The sequence below is a fragment of the Pinus tabuliformis genome, chromosome X (assembly GCF_031772625.1).
Source record: "Pinus tabuliformis cultivar Carrire ecotype Pingquan chromosome X, CPIR1, whole genome shotgun sequence".
NCBI lineage: Eukaryota > Viridiplantae > Streptophyta > Pinopsida > Pinales > Pinaceae > Pinus > Pinus tabuliformis.
The window spans coordinates 226,762,260-226,786,348 of NC_142308.1; the positions used below are offsets into that span (position 1 = coordinate 226,762,260).

At 36.3% G+C, this 24,089-nt stretch overlaps 2 protein-coding genes across 2 annotated transcripts; both read right to left on the reverse strand.

Annotated features, from left to right (window-relative positions):
• Window positions 1-8,128: 8,128 nt before the first annotated feature.
• On the reverse strand, window positions 8,129-9,338 carry LOC149139175 (ricin B-like lectin R40G3). Its single transcript, XM_089450625.1, has 5 exons — window positions 9,250-9,338; window positions 9,056-9,089; window positions 8,818-8,940; window positions 8,267-8,605; window positions 8,129-8,200 (listed from the first exon to the last, which is right to left on the reverse strand). Exons 1-5 carry the CDS (start codon window positions 9,336-9,338, stop codon window positions 8,129-8,131), a joined length of 657 nt encoding a protein of 218 aa, XP_089306751.1.
• A 7,562-nt stretch (window positions 9,339-16,900) lies between these two features.
• Window positions 16,901-17,636, reverse strand: LOC149139176 (uncharacterized). The gene is made up of 3 exons (XM_089448373.1): window positions 17,246-17,636; window positions 17,074-17,154; window positions 16,901-16,986 (listed from the first exon to the last, which is right to left on the reverse strand). The coding sequence occupies exons 1-3, from the start codon at window positions 17,634-17,636 to the stop codon at window positions 16,901-16,903; spliced, it is 558 nt and encodes a 185-aa protein (XP_089304499.1).
• Window positions 17,637-24,089: the final 6,453 nt, after the last annotated feature.

The following is a 24,089-nucleotide window of genomic DNA, read 5'->3' on the forward strand; positions in this document are numbered from 1 at the left end:
CAAATTCAAATATTAGTGTAGAGTTGCAAATTTAGAGTACCAGATATTTAAGAAAATTCAAATTCCTTAGAATAGGCCTTGTGAAAGAGAAGATTGAAAGGTACCCGACATCGCATCAAACTTGACATGAATATCACTAACTGTATCAAACTTGACATGAATATCACTAACTGTATGTCCGTTCTCCTGACTTCGGAGAATAATATTTCATTAATAATTGTAATTGCTACATAACAACGTTTAGTAAAGATATCCTGGAGTGCAACCTATAAGATATCCTAGAGTGCAATGTTAAAAAAAGACTCGGGACGAGTGAATGTTATCTATATATATAGATGGAATGCTGAAATTTTTATCAAAACCTAATCTTCTATATTTCCCTCTCCATTTTCATTTTCGATTTAATTACTATGCCGACTTCCTTCCGCCAGTTTAATTGATTGCTGGTTGTGTGCTTAGAGATTGAGTACTTGCCAATTCAATGACATGAATGGGCTGCCGAGGTGGTAAAAAAGAGGGTGGGATATGGCAGCGTACATACTAAAAATGGCTTATGTATTGTTGCAAAATATAGTTCTACTTACTTTGTTTTTTTAAATAAAAAGGTTTTATTATTCTTTCTGAATCAATGAAATATCTGACTGGCTGTCTTCATTTTTAGCGGGAGCGATACCTTGAGTCTTGTCTGTAAGAAGGCTGCATATATCCCCTAGTTTAATGAGTACTTGAAGAATGGCCTCGCTAGCTCAGGGACGTGTGTGTTAAATTTGATTGCGCTTCTGTTAATGGGTCAAATTCTGCCGAACGATAATCTGAAGAAAATATTCTATGCATCCAATATCCATCATCTCTTAGAGTTGAGGATCACAGTGAAGGAAGGCATAACAGATTTTGAAGTATTTGACATTAAAATTAGGATTTTATTATAAACAAGATGAGATTAGCATTTGTTTTAACATTTTCCATTATGTATGAAGGAAGAGAGGGAATGTGGCGAGGTGGCTTCAAGTTTAGAGTGTTATGTGAAAGGCAAATCCAAATATACCCAGGAAGACACACGGAATAATATGAAAGACAACCAAAATCTTTCTACCAGCGAACTGATTGGGAAATTTCTAAAGCACGACAATGTGACATCGTTTACTTTCAATCTTGCATAGGGTATGCACTTCCTCTTAAAATACATTTGTGACAATGAGGTAAAAGACCAAATATTCAAAGTTCGTATCGATCAGTACAATTATGACTATTATATTCATGGCGCACAGCTTGATGCCTCAGAAATCAAATCTCTTATTAGTCCCTGCCGTAGGCAGCGCAGACAGTAAGCGTATGTTCATGGCGCTATTGATGGCGCATAGCTTGATGCTCAGAAATCAAATCTATTATTAATCCCGACCTACGGCAGCGCAGAGACTATAGCTTCGCTTCGGCGTTGAATCCTTATTAATGTGAGTTGACCATTTAACTGATGTTTTTACGAAAACATTAGTTTTAATCCCGGAGGCCTATTCACCTCTATCCAAAGTCTGGATCACCTGGGTTACTTTTATCCCAAGGTTATATTTTATATTCATGCTTGTTAGCCTCTATCCAAAGTATGAATCACCTTATTACTTTTATTCAAAGTTTATATTCACACCACCTCTATAGTTCCCGGTCACTTGCCATATATTTTGATAGCAACTTGTCACCACCTGCCATTGCTTCATTTCAAAGCCAATACATCTCCCCACCACTATTTCATTGTACCTTCCCAGCACTATTTATTGGACGGCCAAGAAAGAGATCCTATTTAGTCTGGTTCTTCTGGCCACATGCACTCATTTTGCATCCTACAAAAAAAAGAGATACAATAATCAGTATCATCGTTGCAAGTGCAATACACAGGAACTCATTCTCAAAACATGCAATAATCAGAAAGCATCAATACACAGGACCCATGCTCAAGACATGTAATAATCAGAAAGCATCGCTGCAAGTGCAATACAATACATAGTGACTCATTCTCATCGTGCAGAAAAGACATGCAATAATCAGAGAGAGAGAGCTCATCGCTGCAAGTACAATACACTAAGGTAAATTCAGTAGGTAATACTGGTTAATGAGTCAAGCCCAGGTATATTAGAATTTCTTCTTTATATTTGTTGCACCTTTTTTTTCTATTTTCGAATAGAATGAATTAAAACTCAAAATTCAACCTTAATTTACCAAATTCAGGAATGAAGCTAAGCGAGTATATTTAATGGGTTCAAAGCATAGTTAGCAAGTTCGAATTCCAATTCGGATTCGAATTATACCATAAAAATTTGAATTAAAAATATTCAATTCGAAAAAAAATAGATAATAGATATCTTAAAGAGTAGTATGTTTGTTAATTTTGTTCTTTATTTATTTTAAATTTTAAATAACTTTTATTAACTAATATTTTTAATAATATAACAATCTTACAAGTAAAAGTCATCTAAAAAAATTTCCCTCCAAAACTTTTTTTTCTCATATCTCAAATATAATGTCTTTTTTAATTTAGAAATTTATTTATGTAATAGATGCACATTTATAAAACAAATTTATCTATAATTCTCAATAAAGTATATAATCTTTCCACAAATAAAAAAACTATCACCAATAAAAAAATCAAATACTTTCATAGATTCTTTCCTTTCCTTGTAACTAAGTTGAGAAGACTGAAAAAACATAACTTTTCTAATTACTTTTACTTTCTATATTTTGAGCATCTCGTTATCTTTCTTTTTATATATGTCATTCTTTCTTTTCCTCATCGCCAAGTTCTCATGACTGAAAAAACATAATTTTTCTAATTTCACTTTTACTTTCTATATTTTTTAGATTTTGGTTATCATTCTTTCCCCATATCTATCTATATATATATATATATATACTCTCCTTTATCTATTTCAGTTCTTCAAGAACGTATTTTATTTCTGTTTTTCAAGAACGTTTCCTATTGAGGAAAGGACGGAACTTAGATATAGGTCAACATTAGTTCGACTTACCTCCTGGGAAGAAGAAAGGAAGGAGAGGTGCTCCCCTCTAGCTATTCGAGTGAATTACCCTGCTAAATTAACACGGATGAATCGGATCGAATTTGGGTGAATTGTTCAGCAATCGAACCAGCAAATTTCTTTATCTTTTTTCCCAATACGGACGAATTTGGTAACTATGGTTCAAAGCACATTTCCTCCTCTGTCCGATGGAAGGATTGAATACAGGAAGGAGTAGTCTACCTAGGGGGAGGAATTGCCCGATTTCCATCACTGCCCGGAAAATCGTCCGGCTCTGGCCGTCAGCAATCCCTCCGCCCTCCGCCACCCTCCCCTGGCAATCCTGACATTTCCTGACAGAAGATCGGATCCGAGCTAGCAATCCTATCGTTGCCTGACAGATCGGATCGGAGCTGGAATTGCCGCCGTGGAGAGTTAATGCCATTTCCAATTCGAAATGAGGAATTGCAAAACCGCAGGCTGCTTACTCACCTTCCTCCTTGACTTGGCGCCTCCCGCTCTGCAATTCCTCCGCTCTGCAGCTCGCCACCTTCCTCCTTGACTTGGCGCCTCCCGCTCTGCAATTCCTCCGCTCTGCAGCTCGCCACCCAGGTACATTTCGGTGACACCTCCGACTCTGTTAACTTGACTGATTGAGACATGCACCATTTCTGTCTTGTGGCATGCACCATTTCTGTGAGAGTCGAGATCAAACAACCGAACATGAGTTGCTCTGAGCTCTAGGATGTTTAGACATGTGATTTATTCATCACTCTTGTCCATCCTACGGTCAAAAAGACTATCCCAGCTGCCTTCCCTTTCAGCAAATTCCAATCTATTTGCATTCAGCAGTCAACAATAACGGAAAACTTTTCAAATTTCAACGAAAACATTCCTCTAAAAATCACCATAAACGCAAAATTGTCAACATACAACTGTAAACCTGGATAGCAGTAAAGCAGAGCATATAATGCTATGTAGAAATTTCCTAACCATTCTGAAATCTCATTAAAAAATAGAAACTAAGTGACCGATAAAAGTAACTTATCCAGGAAATCTCAAAGGAGCCATAGTTGTCCTGCATTGGATCAACGGAATCTCATGAAATTGGTTCCATTTTCACTTACAAAGAAATTGGTTCCATTTTCACTTACAGTCACTGGTTGTATCTACAACTGCAGGGTGATGGATAGCTGGCACTCAAAATCATTCTCTGTATTGGGAAAATTCTGTTTGGAGTAAGGTAAAAAATAGGGTATAGTCTTAGAGTGATTCAAGCTTTTATCATGGACTCTGAAGTGGAGTTGCCCTCAGGGTTTAAGGTAATTTTGAATTTATCCAGAATTTTGATACAAGTACAAAAGAAAAAGAGTGAAAAGAGGGGTTGTGTTTTATATATGATTGAGTTGGGGTTAGGGTTAGTTTTAATGTTAATGGGAAAAAAATTTATTTAAAGATCAGAATTGTTGCCGGGTTTAGTGGAAACTATATGCCTTGTGAGATAATAATGAGGATTGTGCAGGACTGTGTAGAGATTATACATCTTAGGACAATTGACTCCATACTTTACCCTTCTCCATAAAATTTGAATCTGAAATCTAATAAAATACTAGACTCATATAAATCAACTAATTTACACATTATTACAGCAATAATGAGGATTGTGCAGGACTGTGTAGAGATTATACATCTTAGGACAATTGACTCCATACTTTACCCTTCTCCATAAAATTTGAATCTGAAATCTAATAAAATACTAAACTCATATAAATCAACTAATTTACACATTATTACAGTAATACATGAATGAAGGAAACAAACAACAAGGAGAATCTTATAATTGATTCGTTGACTATAAAGCTCGTGACAGAATACTGAAGTCTCACTTTAAATCATTTTCCCCTAAAATTCAATGGTTCCGTGATAATAATAATAACTTGACACAAGAAGTTTACCAGATTTCATTTTCCAGTGAATGCCCTTGTCAAGCTCTATATATACCGTGCAAGATTCTATTCATTTGTTTTGGAGCACTTGGGTAGCCATTGGTTCACATTAGGTGTGATTGTTTCTTTGGATCAGGTGAATTATGCGTTATCATATTACTGTATCAAGACTTGACAAGGCAGTATAGTGGCCTGATTTATGTGCAGTACCGATTGGAAAAGGGAGCCCAAGAATTAATATAATATAGGCAAGGTCTTTGTATAGCTGGTTGAGAGTTTACCTTGATTGGCATTGACAGACTGAATGTTATGTACACAGAGGAACGGATGCTTAACTTAGAAGTTTTCCCTGTTCAAAAACAGTGAGCAGAGAGATCTGTGGACATGTAAATAAAAATTCTTTCTTGGGTCTCGGTACATGTTGTTTTCTTGCATTTAGGATGTAGCTTGTGATTATCGTTATGAAGCAGTACAACATGGACTTTAAGAGAGTACTGATATTTAAAGACTTCTGAGCCTGTGCATACTATGTTTACAACCACTGGAACAACTTTCTCTAGACAATCACCATCCTCGCCCGTGATAAGCCAGCCATCATATAAATATTATTCTGTTGTGAATGGCGACAAAGGTCCTCTTCCATCTATCTTCTTCATTCACCACACAGCATTGACAAAGTTAGTTCATACTACCAGTGATAAAGTTATACTAGTACATTCATGCTTTTCTTCACTGCAAGAATCCACAGCTGGAGGCTTAGGCGAAAAGGGTAAGTAAATTCTACAGCATTATCTGCTTCGTATTCTTCACTGCAAGGATCCACTGTTAGAGACACTAGGTGATATGAGTGAGAATTCGAAAGCATCACATGGAAGATCCAATGCTAGAGGCACTAAGTGAAATGAGTGAGCACACCAAAGCATCTCACATGGATATTTATAGTACTTGCTCGGCATGGGTTTATGGCTTCAACCTAGATTTTTAGTAATTCTTGCTCAAAATTAGGTCATGGTTTCAAACTGCTTGTTAGATTGATTACAATATCTGCCAGTTAATGGTTTCACTAGTTTACCATGTTACCATCTCGATTCCACTGGTGCAAAATAGAAAAAAATTGAGGGCACACAAGAAGAGGAAACCTCCATATAATTTCTAGTTCTGGGTGATGAAAGGCACATCATGACCCGGAAACGCACCATCATTCATGTGACTCACAAAATTCGAAAAACCACCCATGATGGTACTCTGAGCGAAAAAGTACAACCTAGAAAAAAAACTAGCCATCTAACCTTTTGGCTTTTTATGTCAAAATGAAATTAATCCCATAAAGTAGAATAAAATTAATAATCATTAATCCCATATAAAGTAGAATAAAATGAATAATCATTTCAGGCATTTTTATATTTGATATTATCAATGGTCTGGTGACCATATTACCATCTCGATTCCAATGGTGCAAAATAAAAAAAATTGAGGCCACACCAGAAGAAGAAACCTCCATATAACTTCTGGGTAATGAAAGGCACATCATGACCCAAAAACCACCCATGATGGTACTCTGAGCAAAAAAGTACAAGCTAGAAAAACCAGCCATTATGGTGTTTTGACTAGAAAGCACAAAGCCATTGTTTCAATCTATTGTTGATGAACTACAACAGCTACTCCAAACCATTGGTTCCAATTTATTGTTCATTAACTACAGCCACTGGTTACTACAGTACTGAAAACCAGTAGTTTCAATTACTACTACAGATTACTACAGCTAATCCACAGCCAATGGTTACCACAGTACTCAAACCAGCAGTTTCATTTCCTACTACATTGGTTTCATAGCACTCCGAACCAATGAATCATGGAGGCAAAAATCTCAGAAATCAAACCAGCAGTTTCATTTACTACTAACCAATTTATTGTTATAGCACTCCGAACCGAGGCAAAAATCTCAGTACTCAAACCAGCAGTTTCATTTACTACTACATTGGTTTCAATTTATTGTTACAACACTCTGAACCAATGAATCATGCAAAAATCTCAAGCATTCACGTCGTAAAAACAAAACACATTAATCTCCTTTCTTGCTAAGGTGACTATTTTTACAGCAATCACGACAGAATCAGATTTATCATTTATACAGACTCAGATCATGCCCATTCATCATTGATTGTTATCTCCTTGAAAGTTTAACATATAACCCCTTGGATGGTTCTTCCTCATCTTCTTCTCCTTTTGTTTCCTGCAACAGAAGTATAATATTTATGTTTGTATGTGCCAAGCAAGAACCAAGACTTGTGCAATTGCTATAGTTACAATTTATTAATTAATTTGTACCTGGCCTTCTTCAAACAATTGTCTGTGTGTCCTTAATTGGAAGAACAAATATGCAGCATAAGCTATCAACATGATGATGCTGCTGACTCTAGACAGTTGTAATGTTGATACAGTTGCTTCACTATCTGCCATAGATTGTTGAAGGGCCAAGGGTAGCATGAGACACAGTGAAGCCATCATGAGAAGACTGGAGTCGATTCCAGAAATAACCTACATCATATAGAAATACAACACCCATGGTTAGGCCCCAATGAATGAATATCATGAGCAGGTCGGACTTGTTTTGGCGGCCTAGGTTGTTAAAGAAAAACTAAAAATATATCACATGCCTTGTCAAACTGTTGTTCTTTTTTCATGTTGGCAATTCCTCCACAAAAGAGAGATGTGCCAAGCACAAAATGTAAGTTGGAAAGCACAGAGCCTAGTAGAGAATACTTGACCACATTGGTCTTGCCATGGTAAAGTGCAAACACTACAATGAGCATCTCTGTTGCATTTCCACATGTGGCATTGAGTAGCCCGCCAACTATAGGAGAATTAATTAACAATATATTTGCATCAGTTACTTCGAAATGTCAAACACTTTCTCATATATATCAATTAGCTCATATCTTGTATCCACAAATATGAGTACATAGTCCCTATACATATAAGAATCTCATTTGTTGGTCTAGTGTAGAATGCAATTTGTCTGCAACAATTTACAACAAAACATCATATTGTATAACCAACAAACATAATATTTTATGAAGTCACTACACTGCAGTGACCATTCCAAGTGTATAAACAATTGCAGTACAAGGTATAGATTACACATAACCTACGTACATATACCATGCAATTTTTCACTTACTCGGTGACAAAGCCTATACATTCAGCAAGAGGTGCAAGGCCAAGCAAACTTATGTTGAACACCCAAACCTGCAAACAAAAGAATGCGGAAAATGATGCCAGAAAAACTTACAGAAAATGTCAAAAATGATAAACTTTCAAGTAGCATGAACCCTCCGTCCTTTCTATCGATAAACTTACAGAAATGATGCTACTTTCAATAAAGAGCTTGAAAGACAACTTGTTATTGTTAGATTGCTTACAATGGATGGGCTGGAGCTTCCATTTCTGGTTGCTCTGTTTCTTCCACTCAAAGAGGATGAGTTCATTTCCATCATGTATTCCTCCAACATGGCCATCTGCAGCTTTCGCATCCATATTCAAATTAATGTTGTTCACAGGCCTCAGACATTGATACCCATTTCCAACATCTGCACTTAAGGTCCACAGAATAGACTGCTTTGCCTTGTCATGATTATAATCTGCCAAGTATATCTGTTCAACAACATTCAACAAAAACTATGGATTAGGGGACCACCGTTGTAAACAGCTCTGTTGCAACCCATAATGCCCAAGACCCTGGCATTCTAAAGCCTTGAGTTAAGATGGTTTATAGCATTGCAGTGAATAAGACTTCTCTACATATCCAAAGGAGAGACTATATTAAACAATGAAACTAAAAGGAAAAGGGAAATAGAAAGTTTTACCTGGTCCCATTCTTTATCCCCATGTTTTAGAGCATGTCTGGTGGCCTTGTTCACCAAGGCAAATGCTAGGAAGCCAGCTTCATCCTTGACTCGAAGACCCCATGAATCTACTTTGATCCATTGCTGACAAAAGGTTCCATCAAACAGGGGAATAAGGATAGTGATCAATCATCAATTATTAGATGAACAAATGCTTTCAGCAAGCTTCAAATAAAGTAATTCAAACTGATGAACATACCTGATGAGGATCATGTGGGATTCCAGCGCAAGCACTGCAACATCACCATGAGCAGCCATGAAAAACTCTGGGTTGGCTTCACAATGGATCCTAACCGTATGTCCTTGTGGCTCAACATTAGCCTGTGGTGGATGGACTCCTTATGAAGCACCCACTATTCAATTTACCAACAAATATTAAAAATTGGCACTCACAAATTCAAAAGCCATTTTAGAACTATCATGGCTTCAGTTATCAAGAATCCCAAATTGTACACAGCACCACATAACAGGCGTGCATCCATACATACTACTTGCTAGACACCAACCATAATATAACTCCTTCCCAACATTTCTTTTTAATCCTTGACAGTTTCCCAAATTAGATAAAATAATATAGTAATAGTTTTGTCAGCATATTAGTATGGATCATATAACTTACATATTGGGCTGATCTTCCATTTCTAACTCTCCTTCTTGTTCCACTTACATAGAACAATCTCTGCTCCCTCATGCAGGGCTACATGATGCTTATCATCTCCAACGCTAGCATCTAGATTAAGATGGGTGTTGTGGACATGTCAGATACACTGGTAACCCTTACCCACATCGGCACTTTGGGTGAAAATCACAGCCTCATTCAAATCATCTGGGTGCTAAGGACCCAAGGTGACCTGTAGATCAAAAGCATATGCATAAAAACCCTATTGATCACCCAATCCCTTCATAAGGTAACATATTCTGCTAGATCCTTAAATCCCTTCATAAGCCCCTCATAGTAGACCTATCGAAAGCACTGATCTCTATATCACTAAGCCCTGCAGAAGCCCCCTTGTAGAGAGCACTATTCTCTATATCATAAATCCATGCCTAGGCCCTTCTCAACAATCCCATTGAAATCACTATTATCTATGTCAGAATAGACTTGCATAAACTCGTGATAGTAACCCTTATGACAAAACTAGCCTTATCCTTCTCTGCACGTCCATGCCTCAATGCCTGGCCTGTAGCTTTGTTTACAAGGGCAAATGCAGGAAATCCTTCATCGTCCTTGGCCTTCACACTCCATGAAGTATCCATGATCCATTGTTGTGGATCAAAAACATATAATTGACCAATCATTTCACATACGCACAGCAAATACTAATCTCTGTCACAAACCTTGTTTGTATTTGGGTTGTTTACAAAAACAGAGAGAAAAATTTAATCTCTACCATCAACCAGATTTGGGTCTGGTTCACACATACATACATCTAAAAATCTAATCTCTCTCACCAAACTGATTTGGGTCTTGTTCAAAGAGAGAAAAAGTGATCTCACCAACCTGGCTTGGGTCTGATTCATTTGCCGGAGCCATGACAACACTACCATTTCTACCAGCCAAGAAGAAATCAGGATTGGCTTCACAGTATATCTTCACAATCTCTCCTGGAATAGGTTGTGGATACTGACTCCTATGAGGAGCCTGATATGGCTGCTGGGGCTCAGGGTGGTGGTGTCCAAATGGGTTATGCATTCTCTTATACTTGCACACACAACATTCATAGCCACCTCAAATCTCGGACAATTGAGACTTATAGGAATCTGAATTCAGCATTTTCTTGCTCACATTAGTGTAAATCTCCTTGACCACAATTTGGAATATAGAAAATACATTTGTATTATCCAGAGCCGAGGCCTCAATGAAGAACAACCCTCTGATTCGACAAGCTTCTTCCCATCTTCCACAAGAACTTCTCTTATATGAGCTAAATCAGACTTATTCCCCACAAGCATTTTCACGACATTGCCATTAGCATGCACTGCAACATCAAAATTTACATGAGTTTGAAAATAGCTTGCAACATCACATAGATGACAACCAAAAGCCAAAGCCAATTTCAAAGATGCTCTGTAAGGCATTACAACAGTAATTGATTGCAATGAAAAAGCCAAAGCCAAAGCCAATTTCAAAGATGCTCTACAAGGCATTACACAGAAACTACTTGCAATGTTAGTATCAAAGCTAAGGAAGATGCTATCACATCAAACCCAAAGATGATCCACAAGGCATGACACCCAAACATCAATGATCCACAAGGCACAACACAAAACTACCCATAATATTGGTAGGAGAGTGGTGGAGTGCTATTACTTCAACCCAAAGATAGCTTCAGAGTCTACCCTATCCCCCAATTGTAATAGAAAAGTTGTTCCAAATGTTGTTGATGAAGTTCAACCTTTAACAAGTGTAGTGTGAAGGAACCATTCATGTAGAGTGGCTGAATAAATTTCTTGTGATGTTATATGACAAATGGCATTTCTGTCACACATAAGGCATATACATGAATCATGTTTTGCTTAGACAATGCTTTGTTAGTCTAGGGTTATGTGGTTTTTGGTGTATGGACAGTCGGTAAGGATAAATATTTTTAGAGTTTGCATATGGCATTCAAAAACCAGAGAAGCCTAATTCAGTATCATTTATTTTAAAACTCATAGATGTATTTGGGTCCTATAATGAGCATTTCATCTATATAAAGTGGTGATTGCTAAATGTGTTTTTTGCAGAATAGTTGCCAGTATTGAAAGTGTTGCAGTGTAAATGAACACAAATTATCTGCTTTTTTTAATTATATATGATTGAAAAACATGTTGAGTATTAGGAAATAGATAATTGTCTACTTGTTTAACATGAATTTATTGTTATCTTATTTTTCAGGTTTTTGAAGTGTAAAAAATGGTGCAAAAGTGGCGTTTATGCATTGAAGTGTCCTGCTTTCCAAATCCAGGTCGAGTAGTTATTAAATTCGTCCTTTACAATATGGCAACAAATCATTTATTTCATGGAAAGAGAGAAGTGCTTGGAATGACGACAAACAATGAGGCATATTACATTGCCCTTGTTGAAGGGTTAAAAGAGGCAAAACAACATGATGTCAATGATATTGAAGTCTTCACCAACTCGGAGTTGATATGTAATCAGATGAAAGGCATCTATCGGGTTCGGAAGGACAATTTAAAACCTCTTCATAAGGAAGCAATAAATTGGAGTTGTCAATTTCAACATTTTACCATCAATCACTCTGCAGATATTGAAAAGATGTTCACTGATATAATGTCCAGAGCATTTTTAAGCACATATGTAGATGCCAAATATGACATAGGATCACCATCCACTGCAACAGAAATCATTGATCACCATCAATATAAATCCCCATTGTGCGAATGGGTTGTTGTTATCATTTTTTTGGGGTCTATCATAGCATGGTTCTTTCACTAAAGAAGAACCTATTAATTTTTTATTTTTCCCCAACATGCAATGATTACGGTTTTTTGTATGGGAGACAAATTTATGGACAAATGTAATATATTCCATGTACATGGACAAATGTATTTTGAGAAAAGTAACTGGTTCATGGTTTTGTGATTATCATCAATACATTATGATGTTGTCTGATCCTTCAAAACACCTTCTCAGATCTTTGTTTTTGGAGAGATATTGATATGTTATGTGATTTGTTCGTTGGTTGTTGATCAGTGATGAAAGGTTTCTTTACTATGTTTATAAGCAATTTATTCTTAATAACACTTATTTCTCAATCACCCAGTCACTCTTCTCATCTCCACCTTGGATTTCATCCCAATAGTTTTCCCAGATCATAACTCTATTTTGGCTTGACTTCTTTGTATTTCAGATCTTGTGCTTGTGGATTTATCATGATAGTAAGAACCTAGTTTTTTTAAATCAAAGCAAATCTTGCTCATGATCAGTGTGTCATAAGTAAGGAAACGTCAATATTTCTCCAAGAAATCACATCCATCATGATGGTCTACTATGCTAAATCTCCCATGTGACCACTCCACTTCCTCCAAATCTTGCACTAGTTTTTCCTCTACAAAGGGATTCTTAGATAAAAACTAGAAAATATGCAGTTGGTGTTCTGGCTATTCTTGTAAGAGAGCTAAGAGGATTACTTGCAGTTAGCGAAACCTCTGCAATCCCTCTAATAGTAAACCGTTTAAGATTGGGTTCATCTTTAGCTAAATCCAAGGACAATTTATTTCTATTTTGTTATCATTGTGTCGCAGTGGAAGTGACAAAATTGTAAATAGTTTGTTGAGATTGCCATCATTAATGCCTTCTCTATATAATCTTCTCACATCTGGTACTCCTAAAGCAAAAAATAAAGCTCATTCTCTTCTTAGAATCCTTCACAGTTGGGACTCTTCAAGAACTGCTCAAACAATTCTCTTGCCCGAGACTGGAAATTCAGTCACTTCAGCACACTAGTGAAGCAGCTGCCAGTTTTCCACCAATTCATGCAGGGGCCTGGCTTTTACTTGTACAAATATTCTTTGGCAGACAAGAATCAAAATAAATGTAAATATCTCTGTTATTCGACAGGATTTTGTTTTGTACAGTATTTAATCAGTCATAAAGGAGATGGACGACATAGAAATTCAGGGTGTCCAACTCACCTCTGTAATTTACCCTTCTAGGAGATGCCTAATCGCTCCCACATGGTCATTGTAGCTTGATGTACCTTTGGGTCCCATTGACCTGATTTGATCATTTGTGTAATTGATATAAAATTTCTATCTTATCAAACATATATATTTGAGTTGGACTAGCTTAATTGATATGTGCCCACTTTTGCTAAACAGTACATATTTTATGTCTGGAATCTGGATTAGGTATTCTCACACACAGCCATCATACCATTATCAGCAAGGTCATGACTTTTGTTGTTTAGGTTTTACTCCTTATCAGTAAATCTATGTTTAGGTTTTACCCTCCACTTTTTTTAGTGAATAGATTGAGGAATGTGATTGCACAATCTTGCTAAAATATTTCCTTGAACATGTATGTTAACCCAACTAAAAGGTTACAATTCATAAGAGTTAAAAGATTTCATGCATAGTATGGAAATTTATTAATATAAAAGTTTTTGCATTTATGTAATTTTGGCCTAATTAAATTATCTCATACAATATTTTGGAATGGGAAATTTCCCACCAATGTTTCTAAATCTTTTTTGTTCAGTCAATGGTTGTGAAGGACGATTTTGTTTCTAAATCTTTTTTGGCTGAACAATGTGAACATATGTAATATGTAATGTTCTACTAACCTTTAAAAAATAAATGTAACAATTGGAATAGTTGAGGTGAGTGTTATTCCTTTCATGGTTCACTCTGGTATGTAAAGTTTCTTGACCAACAATTTTCTTTTTTTCAAGAACATTCCCAAATGTGGTTTAGAAGAAATCTTTAGATTTTGGAGACTTATAAGATGAAAGTTTTAAGAGATGTTTATATGACTACTAAATATGAGTGTTTTGAATGGTTGTTGATGTGCTTGGTTCTTGGCCATCTACTACATACCTTCTTGTTTCAGGTTTGTGGTTGTGTGTGCACTTGCCTTTTCTTTATAAATATATTTGTTTGTAAAAAGTCTTTTCACTAGTTTTCCATAATCAACATGTTTCTTTTATAGTAGTCATGATTTTTTTCAAAATCCGGTAGAAATTTTGGGAAAGCTGGGTTATAGCTGTCAAACTTTAGGATTTTGGGTATCCAGGTGGTTTTTGATGGTTTTGAATCCATTTCCACCATAAAAAAAAAACCATTCAAACACCTATATGATCAGTTTTTCTGAAAAAAATAATCGCCAAATTCTTACCCAAAAAAAATTCCGACACTGTTTCTTTTTGGTTGAGAGATTTCCCGTGTTACCCTTACATAATGGTAATACCATGAAAGGAAAAAAGTGACCGCATCCAGGGTGAAATCTTTAAGATAAGGTAATGTCAACTTTTCATAAATTTAAAAGAATAAAACCTCTCAAATTTGTTTGATGTAAGGTAATGAATCTATCCATAATGCCAAACTCATAGCTTCAAAAATAATAAATCCACCTATATGCTTCATAAATGCGTGGTTAAAATCCATATGCTTTATAAATGCATGGTGAAAATTGATAACTGAAAATTAATAATTCCCTCTATATGTTTCATAAATGCATGGCCATCCCATGGGAGTTTGTTATTTTTTATTATTATGGCCATTTCCTTTTGAGGATACTCCAGGCTTTGAAAATACATATGCTACATAGATTGGTTTCGGATTCAGTCTCACAACAGCAACAACAGCTAAGAAGTATGGAAGAACAATTGCAGCTTTTTGTTTCTACTAAAAAGCAGTTAACACAAGACTATAAACAAGAATTTGACTTTTGGTTTTGGCTCCATTTCCTTGTTAATATAAGCAGTCCTCATTTACAATGTCATTTTATAACATACTGCCGAAGGATACAAAAGGACTAACAGAGAGAGTGAGGAAATTGAAGACAACATACAGTTTTGGCATCAAAGATATGCATAATCTTGCCCATGCACTTGATGAAAAGTCCCTATCAAGTTTTGAGAAGATCAACTTAACAGTATCTAAACAGTTTTCAGCTCTAGATGATGTAAGATTCTGCTTTGTCACAATTCACAAAGTAGTGAAGTGAAGAGTGGATTTATATATATTTTACTTGTGTGCAGGTTTTGGCCATTGCTGTTTCAGAGGCTGATGCAATTCTCTAACCAACTCAAACTCTATAATCAATATTACCAGCTATGTGTACTCTAATAGAGTAATCCTTTGCCACAAAATGTTGTTGCTTTGATTTCCTTCATCTAAGGTCTCTTTCAAGCTACCCTTCAATATCATTTTAATTTTACTGAAAACATGGAACATGCTTATCATTTGGGTTACTAACGATATCTATTTCATGTATTTTACTTGATACACAGTCACATTGTGGCACTTTAAGATCACATTTTTTACTATTCCATTAGGAACAATTAGAAAATTTTTTTTTATGGGAATTTACACAAAAAATTCATAAATAGGAAAACTTTACTATGGCCATATATATATATATATATATATATATATATATAGTTTCTTCTTGATCTGAGTTCAAATTTTTACAAATCATAACTTTTTGAGTGAATAGAATTAACCACTGCGACAGTAAAAGAGGCACACTAGAGGCTAGAGAACATAATAGCTCAAACAAAGGAGTAGCGAATCCAATACAGTGCATAAGTCAATAGCCTTAAAAGTTTCCTTGGCTCAAATCTATCCACTTCAATCAACAAAAATCTGTGTCCCTGCCATTTGTCTCTTCAAAGAGCATTCAAGCACCTTCAAGGCTTTTGCTATTTAGTCATCTCTTAGCTCTCTTGCAGAATGCATGTTTCCATTTGTCTTTGCCCTTTCTCGAAGGAGTTCCTATGCCCGCAAAATTCAGGATCACAAATAAGGAGTAGTCTACAAGACAGTTAACACTTTATCACAAGCATAAAAGGACAGAACATCGTTCAGTGAACATCAACAAATCATGAAGAGGTCATGTTTAAAATAACATAACAATCTACTACGCTATCATATACTATTCCATGAAGGCAAAATCAGCTTGATGAAGTCATGAAAATCCAACGAGATCTTTGACTAGAGGCAAGGAATCAAAAATCTAACAACAAAAAACGCAATGATAAGGTTCAAACCTCGTTGGCCTTTGACCATCTAACCATAACTTTATAACGATGTAAAATATAAAGATCTATAAATCTAATAAATATCGAACCATGAACATAGGTATGAGAACATAGTAACTACATGTTTAAGTATAAAAATCAAACATGTTGCATGAACCTAAATAAGTAAAGAGATTCTATTTAACAATGAGCAAATTTTTCAGTAACCATGAATAGAATATGAAAAAGGTATTTTTATAACAACATAACAATGGGAAAACATAAATATGCGTATCATATGACAAAGGGCCACCTGACGACGCCATGATAACCTAGCTTATCTATTCTTTGTGCATACCTCATTGATTCCCACTAGAGTTGAAGTCCTTCCATAGATGATCAGTCATGGTAGAAGATGATACTTCTCCACTTATTCTATAGTTACCTAGAAAAATGTCAAACGTTATAGCAAAGAAATTTTCTAGAGCATCAAGGTATATGTGCACACACAATGAAAGAGTGTCAAATGTACCTGGCATGGCAGGTAAGGTTGGATGGTCTTGCATCTCCCTTTGGTCTTGGGTTATCGCCATGGTTGGGGATTGTTGCATTGCTGTAAAAATAAACATACCACATGTTAAAGAATAGTGATGATTAAATACTTAAATCTAAAACCATGACTCTATTAAACACATGAAACTAACCTGGAACCATAGACACGGCATTATTTGATTGATGACGTCCTCGCTTATTGAGGTATTGAAACTCAAATGGTTCATATTCTGATGGATCAACATTTAAATCAATTTCCAAACCATTGTTTTTTCTGCTGCTTCTTCTTTTCTTTGTGGGGCTAAGGAAACTCTTCTTCCTCTTCAAAGATGGATCAAGAGAACCCAATCCAAGTGTGAAGTCAAAATCAATAACGTGCAAATTATTGGCTTCATCCAACATTTTTTTAAGCATACCAGTCAACTGGATTGTCTTCGCCAAAGTAGTAGGAGGGTTATCTAAAATGAGATGTGTATAGCTAAACAACTCCTCCCTTGCCAAATCAAGTGCCTTGGCATCTCCATCAACAACATTTGTGGCCATAAGAGTAGCATCGACATCTACATCATGGTTTTGAGGCTCTATATTGATCTCAGGTGGGTCATTGCATATGTTATCCTTTGCATGCTGATGAAGCAATGGATTTGATTTATCCGAGTGGAAATACAACCAATTGACCTTTATGGCATGCTTGCAAATGTTTCCACAGATAGACCATGGACATTCACATGTTATAAAATCCTTATATATGAGGTGACAAGGTATTTTTTACCTCGATCTATCTGACTTCTCACCCAATAAGCACGGGTTATGCTCTCATGAGGACAACAATCAGTATCCATAATTTTTCTTGCTTGTTCCACTGATGATTCTAGCTGCTTTTCTCTCTTGTAGTTGTTTAGAAATCCTTCTTATTTTAAGATTTCCTTGAACCAATAACAAGGTTCAACTGTTGTTAGTAGCATATGCAATAACCAATCCATCCTCCGGGCACATTTTTTCCTTCTATCAGATAGAAATGTTGTTTTTAGGTAACAATGGTATGACTCAACAGCATTATTGGTCTCTTGATTTGCATGAGGAAACTCCCGACAACCTTTCACCCACATACCTAATTGCAAATAGAACGATGTCAGTCTCACTATATCACCTTTATAAAAGAAAAAAATGGATATAATACGAAAAAAGATGTTTATTTACGAATCTTATCTCCAGTGACCCAATTCTTGTTGAAATAGTCTAAGAAATTCTCTTCATCTGCAAACTTGATAAAAAATTGATTGATTGCATCTTCCACTTCATAATTGAGAGTGTGTTTCATGATGAAACCTAACTCACTGAACATCTCCTTGGCCTTTATGGAACTAGTGACCAACCGATTGAAATTTTTCAACTAAGCCCTCCGTACATGCCAAACGCATAAGATCACATCACAACCTGTGATCCTCTTGCCATATTCAATGCATTTTAGTGTGGTATTTTTAGAAAAAATGCAAGTTTGGTTATATCATGACAATGTTAAAGTTACCTCAAAGAACTGATTTCAGCCAGTGCATCATCAACCATGAAAGCATTGACTTTCCAATCAGGACGGGTTTGGAAACACTTGCGCATGAGCTGCTCTAGCCATATTGCAATATCATCTGATGTGTTTCGTGATGCCATGACCCATGCAACAGGCATCCCACTTTGTTGTTCATCAAATGCCACGAGTGTATACAACTGGTACTGTCATTGTCAACATTACATAAATTCAAATACAAGTTATTAATCATTCTGAATGTATACAACTTAAATAAATATATTCAATAAATCATTGGCATCTGACTTACCCCATATTTATTTGTGTTAAATGTTGAATCCATGGCTATTAAGCTATTGTGCAATAGCTTGACCATTGTCTCCAACATCCACTTTGTTTGAATCCCTATTATAAAAGGGACCTCCACACCATTGGGCTTTTGGTAAAAGAAAAAATATTCCCAATACTTTTGATACCAAAGGTTTACACTCATTTCACCCTTTTTGTGAAGTTGATAATTTCCCTTCGCCAACCTATTATAGATGTTTACAATATCTTTCCTGCATAAGAAGAAATCTCTATCTCAAGCTGCCACATCGATGTCAACATGTCTCTTAATGTGGGTTCTATACACTACATCAATAGGCACTCCCAAAAAGAAACAACTCTCTACATATGCAACAATGTCCCTCGAAAGCTTTGGCCTATGCAAAGCTCTGGGCTCACCTGAAGTGTCACATTGACCATGACAAGCCCAACCTTCCCCATCTTCATGTTCATACATATTGAAAGTTAATATTGCTCTATCAGGTATTTCATGCATAACTTTCACAATAAAGTGGCATTGGCAACCCCTCTTCTACACAAATGAGGTCCTTTGTTTAGCTGAAAGATTTCCTCTTTTGTCCTTTGAGCCAAATGAACAATGATAACTAAACCAAAAATTTAAATTGTTAGTACATACAAAGAAAGATAACCGTGGTTTCAAAAGATCTAAACAATATATATTTTAAATACTCACATATCATATTGCAATGCAGCAGTAGCTCTTTCTTTTGGTTTTTTTTTTTTGTTTTTCTTATGAATTTACATGGAGCAATAGGATTTTCTTCCTCTCCTTTGATAAAGTCAGCAACTCATCGTAATGGGATTACAGCAACTCGATCAATACTATTGTTTTTTCTATTTATTTCTGTCCAAACCAAGTCTTTACTAGAGAACGTCATTTTGCCTTTGAGGTCTTGCACCTCAAGATCCATGATATATTGCCATTTGCTTCGCTTGCCCATTTTGAACTGATCTGGTCAAACAATATGCAAGGACATCAAAACCAAAATTTCAATCTTAGCAAGTTATCCAACATATATATAAATATAAAACCTCTTTTATGCTTTTTTTGAGGTCTAAAATATCAATCACTCAATAATGACAAAAATAAATAGCACAAAAGGATGCAAAAAAATTTGGATGCAAGCATTTCCTTTAAGATGTTGCTTCTTGCCTCATTCACTTTGAACAAGGCGTTCCTTAAAGGAAAGATTCCTTTGACAACATGAACAGATGCAATCCAATGAATGTTGGCCATGTTTTTTTAGGGTGACCATTTGCTAAGCAGGACTAGACTTGAATGAAAGGGCTTTCTACAATGTACGTTTACATCACAATTCTACTAGTAGTCTGTCCTCAAAGATTCTTGGTGCTGCCATAATATATGTGAAATTTATAGTAGGCAATCATTACACTCACATTCCACTACCCGTGGCAAAAGAGATGTGTTAGAACAAAGAAAAGGCAATGAAATCTTCAATACCAACACAAACACCAAGAGCACTAGTGAAAGTGATCCGGTCTAGCCTCATCCCTACCCTCAATGTTCAGACAAAATAACCAAGTGCCTTCTCCCCATCCCCAGTGTTTGCATATCCTGCAATAATTGAATTCCAAGAAACCAAGACCTTCTCAGGCAAATTCAAGGGGGGGAAGAAAAGTTACCAACTCCTGGAAGCAAGAAAGAAAATTGCTTGAATTTGAAACGAAAATCTGTCCTTCCAAATCTGAAAAATCTTCTTGAATTACTTCAGAATTCTCCCTAGAATATCCTCCATATAGCTGTTCTTTAGGGATAGCATGAGTAATGCTACATGCTTCATCTTCTCCACATACCACAATATGAATTTCCTCTTCTTCACTTCTTTCCTTTGTAAAAATTGCATTATCATGAGGAAATAAAGACACATCCCCTGCCTCTCTAGCTATAGAGAGAACATGAAAATAAGTCCTTTATATCACAGGTTAGCTTAGTCAAAACTTCATCCAAGGAGATTGTTTCATGTATATAATTATGTAATCACAAGTCATTTCAGTGCAATTTTGGAGTGAACTTCACTTGTGTTTGCGGTGTTGGTTTGTTTGTTTGCACAAGTGAGCTCCTGCAACCCTCTACTTGACAATGTGGGGTCTGAGAGGCCTAGTGCAGAGTATAAGGCTTCTTCAACTGGATGGGTGAACTGGAGAAGAATGGTTGGACCTAATTGTTATATGATTATATGATTCAAATACTGTACCTAATTATAGTTATTAAATACCATTATTTAACAGTATTTAATCAAATTGTTATATGATTATATGATTCAAATTATTATACTAATCTTTAGTTCACACACAAAGAAGTCTCATTCACTGGTGAATTTAGTGTCTAGATCATCATTATTTCATCAGCTACCCAAAGCCAGAACAAAACTTGATCTTTCGAATTTCTTTGAACGTTAGTGCGGGTAATCCATCAACTCTGAGATAATGGACAAATTAATGGACAAAAAGTCCTGAAAAGATTAAATCAGCAATAATTGGGAAATAATTAGGGAAAATTGACCAATCTTGGCACACACCTGTACTGTTCCACAAAATAATCAAGATGATTTCAAAATAATTGTTTCATTAACTGTATCAAGATTAGATGAAGATCTTCATCTATGGTAGAAACCCTATTGTGCCCTGTGGCATTCATGCTTAAAGCAGCTCTCCACTGGAGGCATTGTTGTTGACTTAGCAATAGTGTTGCTTGTGGACTTAGTCCATGTTTTATTGTTAGCCTCTCTCACCTCAGTATATATAAAGGGAGGAGATTGTCTTTGTTATCACTTGTATTGCATCTTAGAGATGTGATGGTGTGATGCTGGCTATTGGAGGATCTCGGAAGAACAATTATTTACTCATGTAACAGGGAAGTGCTTGTGAGAGGCATGCACTGGAGATCCTGGGCTTGTGTGCCGCAAGTGAAGAGTAAAGCTTGTGAGATGCAAGTGTGGATCTAAGCTAAGGGTTGGACAGTTCATGTGATGCTAGCTCGTTGTTGAGGTTATGGAAAGGTCAGTATAGCTTGGTGGGATGCCTTGGTAAGCATTGTTGCTCGTTAGAGTTTGCAGAGAGTGTGATTGCTCTAGGCAGTGCTTGGGAAGCTTTGGAGAAGTTCTTGCTTGAGATAAAGCAGGAAGACTTGGTGCACCATCTTTTGCAATGCTACCGTATTGTACACTATCTTCATATTGTGATAAAAAGGACTTGCGTCATTACTGTCCTAAATTCTGTTATTATGATCTGATTTTCAGACCTTGTTTTCAAGTGTTTTGAGCAAGTTTCATGGATGTTTTGATATGCTGATTTGCACAAGTGAGCTCCTGCAACCCTCTACTTGACAATGTGGGGTCTGAGAGGCCTAGTGCAGAGTATAAGGCTTCTTCAACTGGGATGTTTTCACACCACGGTCTCAACCTACACCTATGTAAGCATCTTGGAAGCCTTCAATTTCTCTTTTTAGAGAAGTGTTGTTGGAATAGTTTATGCTTCCTTCTGTCTTATCTCTCTTATTACTATTGATTTCTAGATTGCAGAGGTATTTGTCCAAGGATTTGATATGCATTTGATAATATGTTTGTTTATTGGTTTATTTGGTTGATTGGTTGATTGGTTGGTTCTTTGAGGTCTGTTGAGACCCCCTTGGTCTATAGGACCTCTTCTCTTAGAATCAAAGTTGAAAAACTAATTTAGACGAAGACTTGATCAATAAGGATGTTTAAGGTCCCCTGCATGTAGAATGCACAGTTTCAATCATTAAGGATTTGGTGCAGAAACTCTCTGATTTTTTCTTCACATGATTCCTCTCTGTAGTTTTAGGGTCCAACATAAATTTCATTGGATGTGGAAGCTTTAATACTGCTAAAGCATTCTCACCAAAATCATTTACCCTCCAATGAGGATTCTGGTTCTGAATCTTCTAATGTCTCAGGTACTAACTCCTACTTCTTAAAAAAGAAAAAACTCATCAGCCAGATAAAATAAGTTCCATCTCTATTGATGAGTTTCTAACAGGGAGAGACTGATTTTGTGTGTGAGAGAAACAGAGAGTAATATATTGTGATCAGAGCATGCCACCCACATTGTTGTAAGAATGCTATTCTTGCCCACCTTTCCCAAATAGTTATCAATACCTTTCATCCCCATTGCATGAGAATGTAGGGAACTAGAGTCTGGGACACATCATTTTCCTTTTCACCTTGGGAGCCTCTCTTTATATTCTCCATTTCAAATTAATTCTCAATTCACCCTTTCAATTTTGATTTATATTTGGCACTCAATAACTACATTCCATGTTATTTAAAATCTAAAACGAGGCAAACCCCATTACCCAAACCCTGGGTCATAGATTGATCAAAACTGGTATGTTCTAGCTGCAAAACCGCGGGATCTGGAGACCCGGATCGAGATATAGGAGGTTCAGAGCTGCACAATTGATAACAAGAGACTACTAGTAAATAGGCTGGAGGGTTAATCCCTAGCAGATCTGCGTTAAAGGATGCAGACAGTTGGTTTGGTTCCCTCGGAGATAGCAATTCCTCATTCAACTATTGGTGAATCCTGGAAAGTGTCTAATGCCAATTTTCAAAATTTGAGAAATAAACAGATTGGGTATAGAAGGGTGAAAATTACAGATAACTTTAGAGGAACTGTGCGTTGCACTTCATTGGCAAGTGCAAAAGTACCAAGTTCCATTTTTTCCAGTACTAAAATGGCGAATGCTAATTCTTCTGAGTTTATGATGATGTTTAATGATGGGATTAAACATAATGGAGATTTTTACAAAGAAGTAGGTATGAAAGCTGGAGGAGGGAAAGGCCCCATGGATCCACAATATGTCGTGCATGATCTGCCTTCAAGCCAGTCCTCCAATCCAGGTATTGACTATTTATGATTAGAAGTGATTTTGTTCTCCATGGATCAAGATGTCAATTCTTGCCTAGTTTTATCAGTTGCATCTGTAAAGCAGACCTCAATGTCAACAACATTAGTACTCTGGGGCAGTAGCTGTGACCTCGATGATTTTCGAGGTCACTTTTGTTACAGCCTTCAACTCCTCTGCTTTTCATCGCAGTTATAATATCATGTGATATCAGCACAGAATTCCCATGCTATGGGTG

Excerpts from the sequence above, each read along its gene's own strand:
- LOC149139176 (XM_089448373.1), bottom strand. The coding sequence starts at position 17,636 with ATGGCCACAAATGTTGTTGATGGAGATGCCAAGGCACTTGATTTGGCA. Across the intron at positions 17,155-17,245 it reads TGCCGTGTCTATGGTTCCAG|CAATGCAACAATCCCCAACC; the intron begins GTTAGTTTCATG and ends TTATTTTTACAG. Across the intron at positions 16,987-17,073 it reads AACCTTACCTGCCATGCCAG|GTAACTATAGAATAAGTGGA; the intron begins GTACATTTGACA and ends ACATTTTTCTAG.
- LOC149139175 (XM_089450625.1), bottom strand. The coding sequence starts at position 9,338 with ATGGATGCACGCCTGTTATGTGGTGCTGTGTACAATTTGGGATTCTTG. Across the intron at positions 8,941-9,055 it reads TCCCACATGATCCTCATCAG|CAATGGATCAAAGTAGATTC; the intron begins GTATGTTCATCA and ends ACCTTTTGTCAG. Across the intron at positions 8,606-8,817 it reads GGGATAAAGAATGGGACCAG|ATATACTTGGCAGATTATAA; the intron begins GTAAAACTTTCT and ends GTTGTTGAACAG.